At 40.6% G+C, this 17,408-nt stretch overlaps 1 gene segment (V, D, J or C); it reads left to right on the top strand.

Moving 5' to 3' along the window:
- Nucleotides 1–226: 226 nt before the first annotated feature.
- On the top strand, nucleotides 227–821 carry LOC148120421 (immunoglobulin heavy variable 3-7-like). The segment is given in 2 exon segments: nucleotides 227–337; nucleotides 439–821. Coding segments are annotated over 2 exon segments (429 nt in total).
- Nucleotides 822–17,408: the final 16,587 nt, after the last annotated feature.

The following is a 17,408-nucleotide window of genomic DNA, read 5'->3' on the forward strand; positions in this document are numbered from 1 at the left end:
AATAAATTGTGGTGAATCCCTAACAAGGAAAATGTGTACACAGAGCTACATTAGTGCTTTACTTTCTATCACTCTCATCAGTGTGCATGGTGTCTTATATCTGCTCTGAGTATTGCCTTCTGCTCAAGTCCAACTACAGAGTCAGTTATGGCAGAAAGATATGCAAATAAGGCTTCTGTGTGCCCATAAAATTCAGTCTTGCCCTGACCCTGCAGGTCTGGCACAGGAGACAAACCCTGGAATTCCAAGTTCTCCCAGACAGGACTTAGCATTGAACACAGGACACTCACCATGGATTTAGGGCTAATATTGGTTTCCTTTGTCCTTATTTTAAAAGGTAATTCATAAAGATGAGACGCTGTGTGTTGTGTGGACATGAGTAAGAGAAAAAAAAAGTCTTCTGTGTCAGTTTTTAACCAGAATTCTTTGTGTTTACAGGTGTCCAGTGTGAGGTGCAATTGCTGGAGTCTGGGGGAAGCTTACTGCAACCTGGAAAGTCCCTGAAACTCTCCTGTGCAGCCTCTGGATTCACCTTCAGTGACTACTGGATGAGCTGGGTCCGACAGGCTCCAGGGAAGGGACTGGAGTGGGTCGCACTTATTAATCAAAACGGTGATAGCACCTACTATACCGACGCTGTGAAGGGCCGGTTCACAATCTCCAGAGACAATGCCAAGAACACTCTGTACCTGGAAATGAGCAGTCTGAGATCTGAGGACACAGCCATGTATTACTGTACAAGAGACACAGTGAGTGAATCCTACTGTGAGCTCAGACAAAAACACCTCTGTGGGGAACACGGGACCAGCAGGGGGCGCTGAGAGCACTTAGAGATCTGGGTCACAGAAGAGCCTGCTCAGAGAAGCATGGAAGACTGGACTTCTCTGTGTCTGCACTGCCTCTCCATATCACACTTAGGAATTTTCTCTGCAGATATAGTGTGTAGTAATAATCCTTGAATGTCCAAATTATTATTTAAATTTCTGTTTCCAGTTGTGTTGTGTGTGTTTATTTATTGTAGTGTTTCTCCTTGTTTCCCTTTATCTCTCTCTATCTCCCTATCTCTGTCTGTGTCACAGTCTCTATCACTCTTCCTCTTTCTCTCTCAATCTTTCTTCTGAGTAAGAAGGTTAACAGATAGCTTTGGGAACCCAGAGTTGAGAGGTGATGTCCTCATGAGCACACAGTGTTCTGCCCTCCATCCTCTGTTTGGAATCATTCACCTTGTCCAGTGGAAATGTACAGAAGAGGATGCATAAAGCTGTCATTTTTAATAACCACAGAAATGGATCATGAACTCAAAAGAATGAGTTGCCTGTAACTAATGATATGAGTGCCATTTACCAATGAAGCAATGAGATCATATTATGGAAATGGTGGAGAAGGGATGTCTGTGCTGTGGAAATGGCAATGTGGTCCTACTAAGACATTATAAAAACTGGGAACTTCCTCAGAGAATTATACAAGATGATGTGACTCTGCAATCTCACTTCTTTGTAAGTAGAAAGAGAAGCAGAGTTGGTATAGGAAGACAGTAAAGAAGGGAGAAGAGAAAAGAAGAGACATGTCAGTAGGAGGGGACAGAAGATTCAAAGGAATTAGAGAAAGAAACGAGAAGATAGTGGGATGAATCAATGTAATTGCAGGACATTATTAATGAGCATGGTAATTTGTTTTTAAGTAGAATGAATGACAAAGGAGGAAAAATAACATTTTCAAATATCCTATGAAGTTAATATACATGTATCCATCTACCCTTGTAAGTTTGTTTTGGGGGAAAGATTGTCTCTGTTGTTGTATATCTGTCTGTGTGTATATGTCTGAGTATCTGTGTGCTTGCTCATCATCTATAATTAGTTTACATTACAGAGGTTACCATAACATGATCACCACAGAAACCTGCTCTGAGGTCAGGTGAGCAGCAACACTGGGATTCAAGTTTTGCCTTCAGGCTCAGGGCCTCCATTACCTTGAGCAAGCTCTGAAGACATTTCAGTTTCCATTCTTCCTTAAGATCCCAGAGAATAAGGAGAACACAGCACTCGTAGTCTTGGTTCCCCATCAGTATTTGCCAGGAATACTGCCTCACCTATGCTAAGGTCTAGCTCTATCACTGCCACTCACAAAAACAGATTATGCACAGCAAACTGAGGGACAGAAAATGTAGAGTACCCATACACAAGAAACAGTGGATGCTCTCCAGGATCTGACAAGGCAAGTTGGTAAGAGCTCCTCATTTCCATTCCCTGGTGATTTACATTACCAAGGCCTGGGAGAAAGTCCTGCAGTCCCTTGTCCTCTATGGTTATCCTCTCCAGAAGACAAACAGTTCCCACTGTTCGAGGATGTCATCCTACCATGTCTTGTCATCACTCTGCCTTCTTATTTCTTCAGATCACATAACCCTGAAGCCTGGCTGGATGATACTACTTTTCATGGTGTGTTATTAACTGCTAACTTTCTCATTCCTTGCCAATGCAATAATCATAAAACCTGGGTTCTTATGTGTTGCAACGTGAGGACAGAGAAAGTGAGATATAAAAAAACAAAGAGAAAAGGAGACTGCTGAAAATACAGATGTTCAATGAAAAGTGCCCATGTATCATGTCCCTAATTAGAAAGGTAAATAGTCTGAGCATAATAAGACAGGATCTAAGTCAGTCACTTGTGTTTTTTTCCCAGATCTCATGTACTAAATGTTGGTAATTACAAGTTATCTTCTGGATGAGGGAAAAGAATAATCTGTCTGTACTGAATTCTAAATAATAAATTTTAAGTTTTTATAAGTATGATTTCTGACCATTATGAGCCCAAATTCCATCCTAAATCCTCCTTATACATTTTTAGAGACATTCAAATACATCGAGTAAGTGATACCTTGTTCTACCATCATTGATTGAATGTGGACTCACTGTAAACATTCCCATCTTTTGCCTGACAGGTCAGCACAGTGTGACTCAAAAATTTCTTGTTTGTCAGGGATTAGAAACCCAATCAGAACAAGGAAAATGTTCCTGAGTGTCCATTTCCATTTCTACTAATAAGCACAAAGCAAAAGTCAGTCACCTGAAGTAAAAAGCAAAACCTTCTTGGTTTCCTTTTATCCTCTCAGGAACCTTCCCCAATGCAATGCAAACCTCAAGATGAGGAGACCCATCTCCTTCTTACTAGATCTTTCAGCAAAACGTGACTGTCCTGGTGCTACTCCTCTACCTCATGACCTTTTCTACCTGTAAGTGTTTCAGATTTTCAGGAGAGAGAACCAGGTACATCATGCATGTAATATCTGAATGATGGTGGTCTTGGTTTTCCCCAGGGGCACTGTCCCAGGTCTATGTGAATGAATCAGAACCTGACCTGTTACAGCCATCACAGACCCAGGCCTTGTCTCTCACCTGCACTGTCTCTGTGTTCTCATTAACCAGGTGTCATGTACACTGGGTCCTCCAGTCTCCAGGATAGGCTCTGGAGTTAATGGGAATAAAATTGTATAGTAAATACACTTATTATAATTCAGTTCTCAATTCCTGGGTAACCATCAGCAGGAACACCTCCAAGAGGCAAGTTTTCTTAAATCTGAACAACTGCAAACTGAGAACACAGCCATATATTGTTCTACCAGAAACATAGTTATGGAACTCAAGTGTGAAACTGTATAAAACTTTCCTACAGAAAACTCAGGAACAGCACCCAATACTAAGGGCCAGCAGAAATCACCAGTATTATGACAAGTCTTCACAGTACTAAATCAAAGCAGGTAAACAAGCCCAGGAATGATTGTCTTCTCAGTTTCTTGGCTTGCTCTGTGTATGAAAAACATTTTTTCCATGTAATCTTCTAGAACTTAGTCTGTATTAATTTTTAATGCATATGAATATTTATGAAGTCATGTTTTCCACTATAATATTTATTTTTCTACACAATTTTCAAGCTCATCTAAACAAGATAGAGAGCATCATACATGGCAGACCATGATATGCTGCGGGCACACGGATCTATCTTGAAGAGACTAAGAGATCACTGAGACTATGGTCCCTAGTTTCACAACAGAGCTTTAGTTAATTCTCCAGTTAAAGCAGAATTAAGGATTTTGGTAAGAGCCAAAGATCATGCAGGACTGGATAGACTGATAAACCATTAATCTTGATTTCCTCTACTCTCTCTATCATCCTAAAGTGAATCATGAACATCTGTTTCATCATTAATCCTAGTTATACTCTGGTACTTATACCATGGAACTAATGCAGCTAGAGATAGTAGCTGAGGTTCAGGGGGCTGAAGGAGGTTCTTGGCGAACATACTGCTTAAGGTGTCCCTGAGTTTCATGTCCCTTTCTGGAAATGTTATCAAGTCAGATTGTAATTTGTAGGTCTTGGGATCTATTCTGGTCTTCTCAGGTTCCTGGTGTGTAATAAATTTGTTTTTGGATAAAATAAAGTATACTATCTCTACCAAGGTATTAAATACATTATTAAAGTTTACAGGATTTTAATTTTATCATGTAGATACAACTGTCTATCTGTTTGAGATGTGTTTCTTGTTTGCCACAAAAAAATGGATTCTATTTTGCTATCAAACCTGTTAGCCTGTGCCTCATTATATATGAGTTGAGTCCATTTATATTAAGGGATATTAATGACCAATGATTGATATCTCCTCTTATTTTAGTTTTTATTTTTGGTAATGTTATTATGTGTATGTTTCTCTTCTTTGGGACTTGTTTCTGTGAGATCGTCAATTTTCTTTGTTTTTGTGGATGTAGCCAACTTCCTTAGGTTGATGTTTTCCTTCTAGTACTTTTGTAGAGTTCTGTTTGTGGATAAGTATTAGTTAAATCTGGTTCTGTTGTGGAATCTCTTGTATGTTTTCTATGGTGATTGAAAGTTTTGCTAGGTATAGTTGTCTGGGTTGGTATCCATTGTCTCTTAATATCTGCATAATACTTTACCAAGACCTTATGGCTTTTATTGTTGTCATTGAGAATTCAAGTGTAATTCTGATAGCTCTGGCTTTATATGCTACTTGGACTTTTTCCTTTGAAAAAATAATATTCTTTCTTTATTCTGTATGTTTTGTGTTTTGATTATTATGTGGCAAGATGAATTATTTTTGACCCAGTCTATTTGTTACTCTGAAAACTTCTTATATCTTCATAGGCATGTCTTTCTTTAGGTTGGGAAAGTTTTGTTCTATGGTTTTGTTAAATATATTGTCTGTGCTTTTATGTTGGACTTCCTTTCCTTCTCCTATATCTATTATTCTTAGGTTTGTTCTTTTCATGGTGTCACATGTTTCCTGAATATTTTGTATAAGCTTTTTTATATTTAATATTCTCTTTAACCAAGGAGTCTGTTTCCTCAATTGTATCTTCAGTTTTTGAGATTCACTCTTCCATCTCTTATGATCTACTGTTTATGCTTGCATTTGTGGTTCCTGGTCAGTTTCTTATTATTTCTTTTTCTCTAATTCCCTTGGCTTGTATTTTCTATATTGTCTCTTTTTCAGTTCTTAAGTCTTAAAAAGGTTCTTTCATATGTTTGGTAGGTTTTTTTTTGGTTTTCTTTAAGGGATTTGTTGATGTCTTCCAATTTTCCTTTTGTCATTTCCTCCAATGAGGGAATTTTTCATTTCCTTTTTAAGGACTGCAAACATTCTCCTAAAGTTATTTTGAGGTCATTTTCTTTGCTCTTTCTACATTTGGTTGTTGAAGTCTTGCTGTCATAGGGCCACTAGTTTTTAGTAGTTGCTCTTTTGATGTTGCATGTATTCTTACCTTGTCTACCTCTCTTTTCCTCTGATTGATGTAGTTGGGCTGTCTTGTCTCTGGTGATCTATCTTCCAGGTGCCAGTGGATTCAAGGCTCAGGTGGCTACTCATCATAGTCCAGCCACGGTATGGTTCTAGTCACCACATAGGGCCCTCCATGTTCCTGGAGATCGCTTAACACTCTTGGGATTCCCTCTGAAATACCAGGTGTAGTTTGGGCATGGTCTCACAGAGATTGCTTCGTTGGGTCTCATTCTGATGAGGTTGCTTCCTTGGGCATGCTCTCACAGAAGTCTTGGCTAATGCCTACTCCATGAGAGGTTCCAGATTTTTAACCAGACCTACAGTGTTCTCTGGTTCTGGCCTATTCCCTTGGAGTTCCCAGACTCACCCTGGACCCCAGGGGTCTCTGGTGTCTGCCTACTCGCATGGAGGTTCCATATTCGTTTCTGGAGCCACAGAGGTCCTGGCTCAGACCCAAACACTCTGATGTCCCAGTCTAGAACCCAGACCAGCAGATGTCTCTAGTTCTGGTCTACACCCTCAGTGGTTGTTCTCTTTTACCTGCTCCTGTGGACTATGCTGTTTCAGTCCTACACCGACTTATGTCACTGGCTCATGCCTGTTTCTATAAATATCCCTGTTCTGGGCCTGATTCCATGGAGGCCCATGACTTGGGCAGAGTCCCATAAAGACCTTTCACTCTGGTCTACATCCTCAAAGGTCACAGACTCATTTCTGAACCCATAAAGATCCTGGCCCAGGCCTACCTCCTCGCTGGTCCCAGACTCAAATTCAGACCTACAGAGGTCTCTAGTTCCTCCCTTCTTGTTCAGAGGTCCCAGACTCTCACCTGTACACACATAGTTTCCTGGTTCCTGCCTATTCCATTGGATATTCCAGACTCTTTCTTTCTCAGAGGTCTTGTATGCAAATTTTAATTTTTTTTCCCACTGAGTAGTAATCCACAGTATAAATGTGCCATATTTTCTATACCCTATCTTAAGTTGAGAAGCACCAAGATTGTTCCAGGTTCTGTCTATTACAAATAATGCTGCTATGAACATAGTTGAACAAATGTCTTGTAGTATTTTGAGGATCTTTTGGGTGTATGCCCAAGAGTGGTATTGCTGGACCCTGAGGTGTGTTGATCCCCAATTTTCTGAGAAACAGCCATACTGATTTCCAGATTGTACATGTTTGCATTCCCACCAGAAACGGAGGAGTGTTCCTCTTACTCTACAAACTCTCCAGCAGAAGCTATTAAAGACGTTTTTGATCTTAGCCATTCTAAATGGCATAGACGGTAACTCAGAGATGTTTTGATTTTCATTTCCCGGAAGGCAAAGGATATTAATCTTTTCCTTAATGTGTTTCAGTCATTTGAAATTTTTTTTTGTGGAGAAATATCTGTTTAATTCTGTGTACCATTTTTAAATTGGTTATTTGGAATTTTGATATTTAATTTTTTGATTTATTTGTATACTTTTGGAGATTAGTCCTCTGTCTGATGTGGAGATCAGTCGTCTGTCTGATGTGGGGTTGATGAAGAAATTTTCACCTTCAGTGGGCTGTCTTTTTATCTTATTAACTATGTCCTTTGCTTTACAGATGCTTTTCAATTTCAGGACGTCCCATTTATTGATTGTTGCTCTCATTGTCTGTATAACTTGTATTACATTTAGGAAGTGGTCTCCTCTACCCATGCATTAAAGGTTACTTCCCACATTCTCTTCTAGCAGGTTTAGTATGGCCAGATTTAATTGAGGTCTTTAATCAATTTGGACTTGAGTGTTGTGCTTGGTGATAGATAAGGAAATATTTTTATTCTTCTACGTGTTGACAACCAGTTATGCCAGCACCGTTTATTGAAGATGCTTTTGTTTCTTCCATTGTATAATTTTAGATTCATTGTCAAAAATCAGGTGTTCATAGGTGTGTGGATTAATATACAGGTCTTTGATTAAATTCAATTAGTTTACCTGTCTGTTTTTATACCATTACCAAGCTGTTTTTATTACTGTAGCTCTATACTAGGACTTGATAGCCAGGATGGTGATGCATCTACAAGTTACCTTATTGTACAGGATTGTTTTGGCTATCCTTGTATTTTTGTTTTTATAAAATAAAATTGATTATTGTTAATTCAAGTTCTATGAAGACTTGTGTTAGGATTTTGATGGGGATTGCATTGAATCTATAGATTGATTTGGTAGGATTGAAGTTTTTATTATGTTGATCCTACCTATCAAAGACTATGGGAAAACTTTCCATTTTCTAATATCTTCTTCAATTTCTAATATCAAGGACTTAAAATTCTTGTCAAATGGGTCTTTTACTTCTTGGTTAGTTTTAACTCAATATATTTTATGCCATATGTGGCTATTGTAAAGTATGAAGTTTCTCTGATTTCTTCCTTAAATTTTTAATCAAGTGTATATAGGAGGTTGACTGATTTTTTTGAGTTGATGTTGTATATTGCTAACTTTACTGAAGGTAAAATATTTCCCAGGTAGAGTTTTTGTGGTTCTTAAGAAAAACATACATAGATCCACCTAGAAAGGGGAAAAAGACAAGATTGCCTAACAAAGTTAGGAGCACAGGGGTGGGGGAAAATGGACAGTGAAAGAGGAAGAGGAAGGAAGAAAGGGAGGAGGACAAAAACTTCAAGCAATGGGATAGATTAGATCGAGGAATGACAGAGGTGAGAGCAAGGAAAGATATATTTTGATTGAGGAAGTCATTATGAGGCTAGCAAGAAACCTGGCACTAGAGATATTCCCATGAATTCATAACAATGAGACCAAGTAAGAGGCTAAGCAATAGAGGAGTAGGTGCCCAAACCGGTCTTGCCTGTAGTGAAACTGATGAATATCTTAAATATTACTATTGAATCTTCATCCAGCAACTAAAAGAAACAGAGGCAGAGACCTAAAGCAGAGCATTGTCTTGAGCTCCCAAAGGATAAGCAGAGGGCCTGATGCTCATCCCAGCTGCCTGGTTAGATTAGCCCTGAAATAACCACACAGAAACAGTATTAATTAAATCACTGTGTGGCCCCTTAACTCTAACTTCTTATTAGCTAACTCTTAAATCTTAGTTTAAACCTTTTTTATTCATCTGTGTATCACCACATGGTAGTGGCCAACAGGCTAAGTTTCAGGAGCATGTCTTATTCTGGTAGTAGATGCATGGCATATCCCTGACTCTGGTTTCTTTCCTCCAGAATTCATTTTCCTCTTCCCCACCTACATAAGTTCTACCCTATCACAGGTCAGGGTAGTATCTTTATTCATTAACCAATGACAGATGCACAAGGACATAAGGACTTCCCACACCACCGAGGTACAGGTGAAGAATGGGAGGAGTGAGAATAAAAGCAAAGAGGTCAAGACCATGATGGGTCTACCCACTAAAACAATTTACTTGTGCTAATAGGTGTACACCAACTCTAGGTAGACTAAAAAAGAACCAGCATAGTTACAAATTAGTTCCTTCAATGTGACTGTTGTATGGCTGGGGTAGACTATGGGCCCAATATCTGTGGCATCAGCATTTATTCCAACACCTCATACTGGTTTTTGAAAAAATATTCTCTTTGTATGGGTACCTGATCAGCCTCGAAACAGTAGGGAGCATATTAGAACTTTCCCAAAGCAATGTGCCATACATTCTCTGAGCAGTTGATGGGAGTCGTGTGAGGGAATAAATGGAAAGGATGGGAGTAGGAGAGAGTAGAAATTAGAATTCATTTGTAAAATGAAAACAGATACTTTATTTTCTTTTGTTAAAAAAGAAAAGATGCTAGTTACACCTCAATGCAACAAGCATTGCTTATTTTTAAAGGTACTTGGAAATGAATTCAAGAACATATCAGAAAAAGCATCTACCATGACCAAGTAAGTTTTTTTTAAAGATCAATTTTTTTATTATTAATAATTTATAAAAATTTCCACTTCCTCAGGTTCATCTTCTTATTTAGCTTCTCTAGGATCACGAATAATAGGCTCAAAGACCTTTAATTATGGTTAGAATCCACTTATGAGTGAATACATACCGTGTTCCTCTTTTTGGGTCTGGCTTACCTCACTCAGTAAAGCGTTTTCTATTTCCATCCATTTGCATGCAAAATTCAAGATGTCATTGTTTTTTACCGCCGAGTAAAACTCTAATGTATATATGTTCCACACCTTTTTTAACCATTCTTCTATTGAGGGGCACCTAGGTTGTTTCCATGATCTGGCTATTACAAATAGTGCAGCTATGAACATAGTTGAACAAATGCTTTTGTAGTATGTTAGGGAATCTTTAGGGTATATTCCCAAGAGTGGTATTGCTGGGTCCTGAGGGAGGTTGACTCCCAGTTTCCTGAGAAACCGCCACACTGATTTCCACAGTGGCTGCACGAGTTTGCATTCCCACCAACAATGGATGAGTGTTCCCCTCACCCCACATCCTCTCCAGCATAGGCTATCTTGGTGTTTTTGAGTTTAGCTATTCTGACAGGTGTAAGATGGTATCTCAAAGTGGTTTTGATTTGCATTTCCCTGATCACTAGGGAGGTTGAGCATGACCTTAAGTGTCTTCTGGCCATTCGAAGTTCATCTGTTGTGAATTCTCTGTTAAGTTCAGTACCTCATTTTTTAATTGGGTTAATTAGAGTTTTAGTGCCTAGTTTCTTGAGTTCTTTGTATATTTTGGAGATCAGACCTTTGTCTGATGAGGGGTTGGTGAAGATCTTCTCCCAGTCAGAAGGCAGCCTTTTTGTCCTACTGACAGTGTCCTTTGCTTTACAGAAGCTTCCCAGTTTCAGTAGATCCCATTTATTCATTGTTTCTCTTATTGTCTGTGCTGCTGGGGTCCTACTTAGGAAGAGGCCTCCTGTGCCTAAATCTTGTAGACTACTTCCCACTTTCTCTTATATCAGGTTCAAAGTGGACGGATTAATGTTGATGTCTTTAATCCATTTGGACTTGATTTTTGTGCATGGTGATAGATATGGATCTACTTTCATTTTTTTACAGGATGACATCCAGTTATGCCAGCACCATTTGTTAAAGATGCTTTCCTTCTTCCATTGTATACCTTTAGCTCCCTTGTCGAAAATTAGGTGTTCATAAGTTTGTGGGTTAATATCTGGGTCTTCTATTCGATTCCATAAGTCGACTTCTCTGTTCTTATGCCAATACCAAGCTGTTTTCAATACTGTAGCTCTATAATAGAGTTTGAAGTCAGGGATGGTAATGCCTCCAGAAGTTCTTTTATTGTATAAGATTGTTTTGGCTATCCTGGGTTTTTTGTTTTGCCATATAAACTTGATTATTGTTCTCTCAAGGTCTGTGAAGAAGTTTGATGGTATTTTGATGGGGATTGCATTGAATCTATAGATTGCTTTTGGTAGAATTGCCATTTTTACTATGTTGATTCTCCCAATCCAAGAGCAGGGGAGGTCTTTCCATTTTCTGGTATCCTCCTCAATTTCTTTCTTTTTAGCTATCCACCAGGAGGTAGGAAATATACATGAGTCCCAGGTAACCTCGGGTGCATGGGGGGGTGGGAGGGTCGATGGAGGGGGAGAGGACTAGAGAGAAGGGAGTAGGGGAGGAACGGGGAAAGCTTGGTGGCCGGGGATGGGGGGGGAGGGAGGTAGGATGAATATGGGATCAGGGAACAATATATTTCAACTAAGGGAGCCATTTTAGGGTTTACAGGAGACTTGATTATATATGGGATCCCAGGTCCAAGGAGAAATCCCCCAGATTGCTCTCTGGACAGAGGAGAGGGTGCCTGAATCGGCCATGGCCCATGACCATACTGATGTATATTTTGCTTATCACCATAGATCCTTCCTCTGGCGAAGGACGGCTATGCAGTAGGAGGCCCACATTGGAGCACCGGATTGAGCCCCCCGAGGTCCGGAGGGGGAGCGGAAGGAGGAGGAACATGAAAAACGAAATCAGTACTGCGAGGGTTGCTATCACCCACTGATACAAGGGAACGGATCTGATGAGAGTTTACCAGGGCCAGCCGGACTGGGACTGAACGAGGACGTGATCTAGCCAGATTCTCGGAATTTGGCCGGATTCTCTGACTGTGGCTGGCCCGGGGTCTTTCTGAAAAGCCATTGACTATGACACTGGGACCTGTTTCCTCTGCATATGCTGGATTTTGGGGATCCAGTCTGTTTGGACGCTCGCCTTCCTGGACCTGGAGGGAGGGGGAGGGAGCTGGAGCTTCCCACAGGGCAGGAAACCCTGACTGCCCTGGGGGACAGAGGGGAAGGAGGGGGGGAGTGGGAGGAGTGGGAGGGTGTTGGGAGGGGGGGCGGAAACGGAAACTTTTATAATTTAATAAAATTTACTAAAAAAAAAAAATTTCCACTTCCTTCCCTCCTCTCAATACCCTCCTACTCCCCTCACTCCCTCTCCTCCTCTCTCTCCAATTCTAAGAGCAGTCAGTGTTTCCTGCCCTGTGGGAAGTTCAAGTTCCTCCACCCTCCCTCCAGGTCTAGGAAGGTGAGCATCCAAACAGACTACCATCCCAAAAAGCCAGTACATGCAGACAAAACAAATCCCAGAGCCGTTATCAATGGCTTCTCAGAAAGCCCCTATGTCAACCACATTCAGAGAATCCAGTTTGATCACATGCTCTTTCAGTGCCAATCCAGCTGGCCTTGGTGAGCTCTCATTAGATCAGTCCTCTTGTATCAGTGGGTGATTGCCCACCTCGCAGTCCTGACTTCCTTGTTCATGTTCTCCCTCCTTCTGCTCCTCATTTGGACCTTGGGGGCTCAGTCCTGTGTTCCAATGCGGGTCTCTGTCTCTATCCCCATCCATCACCAGATGCAGGTTCTATGGTGATATGCAAAATATTCATCAGTATGGCTATGGGCAAAGGCCAGTTCAGGCACCCTCTACTCTACTGCCCAGGGAACAATCTGGGGACTTCTCCTTGGACCTGGGAAACTCTCTAGAATTAAGTCTCTTGCAGACCCTAAAATGGCTCTCTTAGTTGAGATATATACTTTCCTGCTCCCATATCCATCCTTCCTTCGTCTCCCCATCCCATTCCCCCAAGTTATCCCCCATACTCCCCTTCTCCCTTCTCTCTAATCATCTCCCCTTACTTCAACCCCCCACCCCTCTGGCACCCATGTTTGCCTGGCAATCTTTTCTACTTCTAATATCCAGGAGGATAACTATATGATTTTCATCAGGTTCACCTTCTTATTTAGCTTCTCTAGGATCACAAATTATAGGCTCAAAGACCTTTAATTATGGCTGGAATTCACTTATGAGTGAGTCCATACCATATTCCTCTTTTGGGGTATGGGTTACCTCACTCAGTAAAGTGTTTTCCATTTCCATCCATTTGTATGCAAAATTCAAGATGTCATTGTTTGTTTGTTTTTTTCCGCTGAGTAAAACTCTAATGTATATATGTTCCACACGTTTTCTAATCATTCTTCTATTGAGGGGCATCTAAGTTGTTTCCAGGTTCTGGCTATTACAAATAGTGCTGCTATGAACATAGTTGAGCAAATGCTTTTGTAGTATGTTAGAGCATCTCTTGGGAATATTCCCAAGAGTGGAATTGCTGGATCCTGAGGAAGATTGACTCCCAGTTTCCTGAGAAACTGCCACACTGATTTCCACAGTGGCTGGACAAGTTTGCATTCCCACCAACAATGGATGAGTGTTCCCCTCACTCCATATCCTCTCCAGCACAGGCTATCATTGGTGTTTTTGAGTTTAGCTATTCTGACAGGTGTAAGATGGTATCTCAAAGTTGTTTTGGTTTGCATTTTCCTGATCGTTAAGAAGGTTGAGCATGACCTTAAGTACCTTTGGGCCATTCGAAGTTCTTCTGTTGAGAATTCTCTGTTCAAATCAGTACCCCCATTTTTTAATTGTGTTAATTAGAGATTTAGTGTCTAGTTTCTTGAGTTCTTTGTATATTTTGGAGATCAGACCTTTATCTGATGAGGGGTTGGTGAAGATCTTCTCCCAGTCAGAAAGTAGCCTTTTTGTCTTACTGACAGTGTCCTTTGCTTTACAGAAGCTTCTCAGTTTCAGGAGGTCCCATTTAATCATTGTTTCTCTTATTACCTATGCTACTCTGGTTCTACCTAGGAAGTGGTCTCCTGTGCCTATGTCTTGTAGACTACTTCCCACTTTCTCTTCTATCAGGTTCAAAGTGGTCAGATTAATGTTGATGTCTTTATTCCATTCGGACTTGAGTTTTGTGCATGGTGATAGATATGGATCTATTTTCATTCTTCTACAGGCTGACATCCAGTTATGCCAGCACCATTTGTCAAAGATGCTATCCTTCTTCCATTGTATGCCTTTATCTCCCTTGTCGAAAATCTGGTGTTCATAGTTTTGTCAGTTAATATCCGGGTCTTCTATTCAGTTCCATAGGTCGACTTCTCTGTTCTTATGCCAATACCAAGCTGTTTTCAATACTGTAGCTCTGTAATAGAGTTTGAAATCAGGGATAGTAATGCCTCCAGAAGTTTCTTTATTGTATAAGATTGTTTTGGCTATCCTGGTTTTTTTGTTTTTCCATATAAATTTGATTATTGTTCTCTCAAGGTCTGTGAAGAAGTTTGATGGTATTTTGATGGGGATTGCATTGAATCTATAGATTGCTTTTGGTAGAATTGCCATTTTTACTATGTTGATTCTCCAAATCCTAGAGCAAGGGATATCCTTCCATTTTCTGGTAACCTCCTCAATTCCTTTCTTCAAAGACTTAAGTGACAGACAAGACAGAAAAAGCACAGGATCATACTCAGGCTGTGAAAGGAAAACTTGGGTGTAGTGACAGAAAGGGGTTGAAGGGGTAGAATGAATGAAAATTTAGGAAAATAAAAACAAAGTCTTATGAAATACAAAATTGATGTGAAAATCTTGTGTTTTGTTTCAAAAAATGTATTAAATGTCCCCACTGTGCTGACTATATAAATGTGCAGAAACAACAACTTACCTAAGACAGCGTGAAGACAGCCTTGTGTTGCCTGGTGTCGAGGTGGGAAAGGGAAAGGAAGAGTGGGGAGTAAAAGGTGGTCATAGGGGAAATTCAGGATGCAAACAATTGAGTGCTTCATATATAAACTTATCTCCATAGCAACCACTGAGAAGACAGACGGTAACAAGAAACATCACATTTGCAAACTTCCTGGGACTGTAGGACATCATCTCTAAGAACTGAGTAAAATTCTCCCTCTTTTCATTCTTCAACTGGACCTTGGGAACTCAGTCCAGTGCTCCATTGTGGGTTTCTGTCTCTGTCTCTGTCTCTGTTCATTGCCAGATGAAGGTTCTATGGTGATATTCAAGATAGTCATCAGTCGGACTACTGGATGAACAAGGAAGTCGGGACCAAAAGGGGTTGGTCTATCCACTGTGACAGTGTGCTTGAGCTAATGGGATCTCACTAACTCCAGCTGGACTGGGAATGAACAAGCATGGAATCAAATTGGACCATGTGAATGTAATTGACATTTGGGGCAAACTGAGGGGTCAATGATAATGGCACTGGGAATTGTCTCTACTGCATATACTCGTTATTTCCTATCCTATTCTCTTTGGATGCATCCCTTCCTAAGCCTGAATGTAGAGGGGAAGGCCTTGGACTTCCCTTAGGGCAGGGTGCCTTGGCCTCTCTTAGGACTGGAGGGGGGTGAGTGAGGGGATGGGAGGAACAGGAGGAAAGTGGGAGGAGGAGAAGAAATGGGAATTTTGTTTGGTATTATTTTAAAGTAATAAAAACAAAAAAGAGAACTGAGTAAAACTGACTGCAGTAAAGTCTCAAGTGTTCCTATCACAGTGAAGGAGTTCTTAGATGGAGGGGTGTGACCCTATGCAAGATTTACCTCAGGAAGAAGCAATTTCCAGCAGAGACAGATGGACAGACAGAGCTAATATCTAGAAACACAGCTATGTGATCCTAAAGAGACATGAAGTGTGGAAACACAACATTTTCTATGCATCAGGTAAACCAGGAACTAAATAAAGTGTGGTGAATTCCTAACAAGGAAAATGTGTACTCAGAGCTACATTAATTCTTCAATTTCTGTAACTGTCATCGGTGTGTATGATGTCTTATATCTGCTCTGAGTACTGCCTTCTGCCCAGGTACAACTAAACAGCCTGATGTTATGAGTGGAAGATATGCAAATAAGGCTTCTTTGTGCCCATAAAATCGAGTCCTGTCCTAACCCTGTAGCTCTGGTAGAGGAGTTCAACATTGAACACAGAAAAATCACCATGGATTTAGGGCTCATATTGGTTTCCTTTGCTCTTATTTTAAAAGGTAATTCATAAAGATGAGATGCTGTGTATTGTGTGGACTCGAGAAAGAGAAAAAAAAAAGTCTTCTGCATCAGTTTTCTAAACAAATTTTTTGTGTGTGTGTTTACAGGTGTTCAATGTGAGGTGCAATTGCTGGAGTCTGGGGGAGGTTTAGTGCAGCCTGGAAAGTCCCTGAAACTCTCTTGTGCAGCCTCTGGATTCACCTTCAGTAATGCTTACATGAGCTGGGTCTGCCAGGCTCAGGGGAAGGGGCTGGAGTGGGTCGCATACATTAGTAGTAGTGGTGGTACCACCAGGTATACCGACGCTGTGAAGGGCCGGTTCACAATCTCCAGAGACAATGCCAAGAACACTCTGTACCTGGAAATGAGCAGTCTGAGGTCTGAAGACACAGCCATGTATTACTGTGCAACAGACACAGTGAGCGAATCTTACTGTGAGCTCAGACAAAAACACCTCTGTGGGGAACACGGGACCAGCAGGGGGCGCTGAGAGCACTTAGAGATTTGGGTCACAGAAGAGCCTGCTTAGAAAAGTATGGAAGACTGGACTTCTCCGTGTCTGTAGTGCCTTTCCATATCAAACTTAGGGATTTTCTCTACAGTAATAGTGTGTAGTAAACCTTGAATGTCCAAATGATTATTCAAATTTCTGTTTCCAGTTGTGTTGTGTGTGTTTATTTATTATAGTGTTTGTCCTTGTTTCCCTTTCTCTCTCTCTACCTATCTTGTCTATGTGTCAGTCTCTCTCCTTCTCCCTCTTTTCCTCTCTCAATTTTTCTCTCTCACTCTCCATGTACGTGTGTGTGTAAATGTGTGGGTGTGTTGACATATGATGAATCTTTTCTAACAATCTGTGCCACTTATTTTGAGATAAATTCTATCACTGGGCCTGGTTCTCAATGACTAGTTTTTCTGTGAGACCCAGTGAGTGTTCATTTTCTACATGGCCTTTATGGTACACCTGGTTGGGTTCCACACCCATTTCTTTATATAGTTATGGATTCTGAGTTCTCTGTTTAGAATACACTGAACTGTACTTGTGTGACAAAAAATTGATTTTCACAGCCCCATTATAGTTGCTTTTTAAATTTAGGATGGGCTTTTACCTGAACAAAATGCAGATCAGATCATCACACAGAGCAAAATGATCCTGTTCAGTGACAAGCATATGTTCCCAAAGAAGCCAAAGAAGATTGTAAGCCATAGAAGATGAAGGCAGCTCAGAGCCACATGTGAGTCTGGTGGACTCTGTGGTATCTGTTTATCTTTGTGAGCACTACACTACCCACACAGAAACCTATACCTCTAATTAAAACAGAGT

This window comes from Myodes glareolus, chromosome 11 (genome assembly GCF_982192425.1).
Source record: "Myodes glareolus chromosome 11, mMyoGla1.1, whole genome shotgun sequence".
In the NCBI taxonomy this organism is placed as follows: domain Eukaryota; kingdom Metazoa; phylum Chordata; class Mammalia; order Rodentia; family Cricetidae; genus Myodes; species Myodes glareolus.